Here is a 5,523-nt window from a genome sequence, read left to right as displayed (position 1 = left end):
GGGGGTTGTTGTTGTTATAAAATTCTTAGAATTGATTACAAGAAATCTCTAATGAAACGTTTGAGTAGTAATAGATCTCTCAAAGAATCTCAAAAAATTGTATTTGTTGTTTGTATCCTTTTTAAGTCAGTTTGAATGTCTAGTTCTTTTGAATCATCTGACTTATGTTCTTATTATGTGCAACTAAAGAAGTAAATGCATATAATTTGGTTTTGATTTGTTGTAGTTAATTGAGAAGCCCATTCGGTTGGAGGGCATGAATCCCAAATCCAAAACATTCTTATCATTTTCAGCTTTCTGGTCCATCATGTTTCTAGTCCTTTTCCTTCATTTAATATCCTAATTTGTCAACATTTACCTCTCTGAAACTAGAATTTAGTAGATTTAGCTGGGTCTGAACGGATTGCCAAAACTGGAGCTGGGGGAGTTCGATTGAAGGAAGGAAAACACATTAACAAGAGTCTAATGATCCTTGGTAATGTTATCAATAAACTAAGTGAAGGTGGAAAGCAAAGGTAGTTGTTTTTGAAAACTCCGTTGAATGTAGGTTCATGCATAGAACATGTGTGACTGATTATGTACTTGAGCAGGGGACACATTCCTTACCGCGACAGTAAACTCACTCGCATTCTTCAACCTGCTTTGGGTGGCAATGCTAAAACTTCAATAATTTGCACAGTAGCACCCGAAGAGGTAACGTAGTTATTACCCATGTTGTGACAGCAGAAAAAATCAATTGGACATCAGTTTAAAGAGTTCAATGCATATGTCTAGGTTCACATTGAGGAATCAAAGGGAACACTCCAGTTTGCGAGCAGAGCTAAACGGATCACCAACTGTGTTCAAGTGAATGAGGTCTGCCTCCATTTTCTTTTTCCTTTTTGTGATATTACTATTTTGTGATCTACTCTGGAGAACACTTAATGAGATTAATGGTCACGTATTTTCCAGTTAGTAGAAGTGTTCCTGTTACTATAATAAGGTTAGTTTAACATTAGTTGCTAAGACACTAGGCCTTGCATTCAAAGATTTCAAATCACGCTCCAATGCAATTTCAGCACTTAGGCACTTCATTCTTTTTCTGTCAGAACCAAGGATTGACAAATCTTTGCCAGTAGGATTCGCTTTTCTGAAAGTTCCTAAATGCTGCAACAGTTAATCTTTGTTCTGGTATATTGATACTATACAGTATGGTGTAAAACATCTATTTGAGCTCCAATATCTAAAGCAAAAGGGAGGTGAGTTTTGCCTACAAGCAGTACAGAACATTCGTTAACTGGTCTTAATTTTCATTATCTTCCAAATCATAAGTTTCATCCTTGTAGAATCCTTTGTTGCATATTTTTTTCCCAGTGGAACCAAATAATGGAACTTCTTATTAGTTACTAGTCTTTCTTTGACGTTTAAGGCAGAGCTTATTATAGTTCAACTTCTTTGTAGATACTAAATGATGCAGCCTTATTAAAGCGACAAAAAAGGGAAATAGAGGAACTACGCATGAAACTTCAGGTGATTGTCTTGACTCTCAGGATTCAAATTCATAAGTTGCTTAGAAATTTCTTATATGGGATGATATCTCTTACATAGGGATCACATTCCGAGGTGCTTGAGCAAGAGATACTGAAACTCAGAAATGACCTACTGACGGTAATTATTATAACTATTTTTTTATTTTTGTTAAGAGTATAAGATTGATCTTATCTTGCATTGACATAGCTCATGACTGCTTATTCTTCATTAATCAGTATGAATTAGAGCGAGAGAAGCTTGCCATGGAATTGGAGGAGGAAAGAAGATCACAGAAAGAGCGAGAACAAAGCATCATTGAACAACAGAAAAAAATCCATAATCTCAGTAATCTTACATCTGTCTCAGACTCTAATGGGCATGCTACACAGGTAAAATATGTGAATTAAGCTGCTGTGGACTTCCTTAGACTATCTCGTCTCTTTGAATTGTCCCGACCTCAGCTCTTTTTTGGAATTTCAGGTGACACTACTTAGGACACAATGGGATGCTTGGATTTCATGTCCTAATCCCTTATTCTTTTTCATCTCTTAGGACTAGTTTGGTCGGGAACAAATTATCCCGAGATTAATTATCCCAGGATTGTCATCTCACCCTCAGTGTGGGATAAAAGTAACACTTAATCCAGGGATAACTTAATCCTAAAATTAATCCCTGGATTAGTTATCCCTTATCCCTCGCACCATACGAGCCCTAAAGTATATCATTTTCCGGTTTGTGTTTATGTTGTTAGGCATCCCATGCATGAGAGTAATATTGTACAGTTTTTACCAGTGCCATCTCCTTTCACATTGAAACTACTGTGGTTTTAGCATTTATTATCATCAGCGTTCTTCATGTCCTTTGAACCCCTTTATGTCATGAACTTCGTTGTTTAAAAATATGGGTTGTACAGAAGAGATATATGTCTGCCATGATGTTTGTTCAAAGGAAGCATATGAGAGCCACATATTCGGATAATTAGCATTTTTGTTATATTTCTATTTCTATAGCATAAATTTAGCATTTTTTGTTCCATTTCAATTGCCATATAGGATTTTAGCTAGCTTTTTTTGTTACATCGTTCTGATAAACTTGTAATTCTTATTTGAAATTACCACCCAAAAAAGTAGATAATGGTTTCCCTCATGCTGTTTATAGAAGAGCTCTAATTTGAATCCCAATTTATCTCTGTTTTACGTGTATGGTACTGAAGTTCAATTTCTATTTCTAAAACCAGGAGGAAAGCGGTAATAGTAACAGTTTCCAGGAAGATGCTTTTAGTACCCCTTGTTTGAAGGTGGCTCCCAATGCCTTTGTTGCTAAGAGATCGCAACGGTCTCAACAGACAGAATACAGCCCTATGCCAGATGCCTTTAGCAATTTTGTAGATGAAGATATGTGGATGAAAATGAATAAAGGCTTTGTTGCTGATCTTGATTCACTTCACATGACTCCTGCAGTGAAAGTTAACTCATCTTTACTCCATGATGAAAATGATGTGAGTCCACTTTTGCTTACATATGCTGCAATTTTGCTTCTTACCTGAACTTTTCCTACAGCTGCTTCTAATAGTTATGCCATTGTGACCCAGTATAATTTACTCTCTTTTCTCCAACAGAATTCGGGATCATTTGCTTTATATTAATTTCAATTATACTGGGAAAGTTACATGCATTATCTGATGGGCAAATAGTTATTAGCACGAGTTTCTGCTGGTTCACCCTTATCTAACTGCTTTCTTAGTGCTCCAAGGGAAAGGGGGTAGAGAATGGGGCAATCATCTTTTTCATCTTATAATTGTTAACATGGATTAACTGTATTGGATATTATGATTTGCAGTTTCAGTTGTCCTCCAATTATTTATCAAATCTTTATTCTTGATAAACAAAGTTCTTACATGCATACTTGTAAGACTTATCCGAATTTCTACCAGGATTTGTCAACAGAGAATTATAAGCAAGAGGTACAGAATCTCAGAAGACAGTTGGAACTTGTTTCAGAGGAAAGAGATGAACTTAGGGTAAGTATCTATTGCAATCGTTTTATTGTTACTTTATGCTCGTTTATTTGATCGGTTACTGACCACCCGTTTTAGCATTCAATTGCTTAAGACGTTTTTTCCTGATTGAGATGTTCAATCCTCATGGTCCAAGTTCTTTTCAAGAGACTAAATTTTGAGTGACATCTCATAATAAAGTACAAACCAGTCATTTGAGGGGACACAAGATAAACTATGTTCTTTTGTTTTATGCAGCACTAAGTTCTCAGCTTAACCTTTTAAATCTTTATTTTTCAGAGGCACCATACAGAACAAGTATCACTAAATAAACAGTTAATGAGTGAGGTATCTGAACTCCAGCAAGAGGCACTTTTGATCCGTGAGATCCCTCAAAGATTGTGCGCGTCTGTGACAACTTGTAAAGATTTATACAAGGACGTCTTTTCAGTCATACAGGTAATGCCTACATATAGTGTAAGTTGGCTAATTACTGTGGCTGGTGAAGTTCGCTTTGTAATATCTACCTCCGCTTGTCCTTTGAACAGAACTTTGTAGCTACCGACAAATCTGGAATGGCGAAATTGCTCTCTACAACAAATGAGATTGGTACTTGTCTTTTTTCAACTCTGGAATCTCACTTCTCAGAAGCTATGGACAGTGATAAGTCCTCTACCGGAAATAATTCTTCAATTGAAGCGCAACATGTGAAGGTTTATGATAAGTTGAATAGAACAATTTCATCACTTGTACTATCAGATGATGAAATCTCAGGGAATCCATCACTCGGCTCCCAATATAAGGTAGCTGCCCAGTCACAGTTCTCAAGGTGTCACTTGTTAATTTTTACGTGCTTTTCGATTCTGACAATGGGATATTATCTGCTAAGTTCAAGGCTCATGCTAATTTAAGTTGTGAGGTCCATGACCATCAGTAGTTAAACCAAAAGGGGAGTCATGCCTTAGCTTAAACGTCTTGATAGTTATAGACGCTTTTACTCCTTTTCTCTTAAGTGTATGTTTTTAACATGATCAAGGACTGCACTCTGGTTGGAGAAATTGCTTGTTGGAAGAAGAAACTGGATGAAGATATGAAAACGATCCAGGAAAAATACCAGAACTTGGAAAAGGAGTTGGAACTCAATAATCAGCTTCTTGCCGCATCCAGGGATAGATATAATAGCTTAGAAAGGGAGGTTCACCTCTTGAAAGAAGAGAGGGATGTGTTGGTGCAAAATGTTTCCTCTTCAAGCGAGAAACTCGAACTGTTTGCTAACCAAAACGAAAAGGTATTGGACAATTTGAATGCCGAAGTTCAGAGGAGGAAACACCTTGAAGAAGAGATTAAACAGTTTACTGCTGCTTTTGCATTTCGACAGAGATCCCTCGTCTCCCTTCGTAGTGACTTTGATTCTGTGATCGACAGTTTTAAGGCACAGAAGCCAATTTCAATATCCAGATCTCCTGGATTCTAAGAGTTGAAATTCTCCCAAACTCATGCACAGTTTGTTAGTGCTGTCTTTGTTCTTGCCTCTTATTATGTATTCAAATTTAACTTAAAACTGTTCCAGACCACATTATAAATTAAATAATCTATCTGTATAACTTTTAATTCCTGTTGTTAATACGAGTTTTACACCGTTATGTACCTACATTACCTTTGAACCTCTAACCACTCTTGTAATGTCAATTTTCAAATGAGACTTCATCCAATAAGACACAATTATGTGATGTATTCATGTACATAGCACTTGTCAGATGGCCATACCTGGGAAATAAGACTATAATGGTACTCATTGTCCCAACTCTGTGCATGTTTTTTAGTGCATGATGTTTACTGAGACAAAGTACTAGTTTTGTCCTGAGCAGAAATGAAGATAGTACCTGCAGATTTGATATCTGTTTGTCTTTTCATATTTGAAGTTTGAAATAAGTGCACATGAACAGTATGGTCTTCCATTGTTAAGTCATTAGCAAATCATCTACTGTGTGCCCATAACTCTTTTACTGCAACAAGCT

At 36.5% G+C, this 5,523-nt stretch overlaps 1 protein-coding gene across 1 annotated transcript in view; it reads left to right on the top strand.

Moving 5' to 3' along the window:
- Nucleotides 1-5,235, top strand: part of LOC107015698 (kinesin-like protein KIN-7N) — a 7,961-nt gene extending 2,726 nt beyond the window's left edge. The window contains exons 8-18 of the mRNA XM_015216048.2: nucleotides 373-515; nucleotides 591-693; nucleotides 775-855; nucleotides 1,441-1,509; nucleotides 1,588-1,647; nucleotides 1,746-1,898; nucleotides 2,747-3,007; nucleotides 3,443-3,529; nucleotides 3,806-3,964; nucleotides 4,054-4,308; nucleotides 4,542-5,235. Of these exons, the coding sequence (XP_015071534.1) occupies nucleotides 373-515; nucleotides 591-693; nucleotides 775-855; nucleotides 1,441-1,509; nucleotides 1,588-1,647; nucleotides 1,746-1,898; nucleotides 2,747-3,007; nucleotides 3,443-3,529; nucleotides 3,806-3,964; nucleotides 4,054-4,308; nucleotides 4,542-4,979 (1,809 nt within the window). The 3' untranslated portion in view covers nucleotides 4,980-5,235. The remainder of the gene's footprint in view (nucleotides 1-372; nucleotides 516-590; nucleotides 694-774; nucleotides 856-1,440; nucleotides 1,510-1,587; nucleotides 1,648-1,745; nucleotides 1,899-2,746; nucleotides 3,008-3,442; nucleotides 3,530-3,805; nucleotides 3,965-4,053; nucleotides 4,309-4,541) is intronic.
- Nucleotides 5,236-5,523: the final 288 nt, after the last annotated feature.

The sequence above is a fragment of the Solanum pennellii genome, chromosome 4, assembly GCF_001406875.1.
Source record: "Solanum pennellii chromosome 4, SPENNV200".
NCBI classification, from domain to species: domain Eukaryota; kingdom Viridiplantae; phylum Streptophyta; class Magnoliopsida; order Solanales; family Solanaceae; genus Solanum; species Solanum pennellii.
Note: the sequence above shows the minus strand (reverse complement) of the source record. Positions and strands in the feature narration are given on the sequence as shown.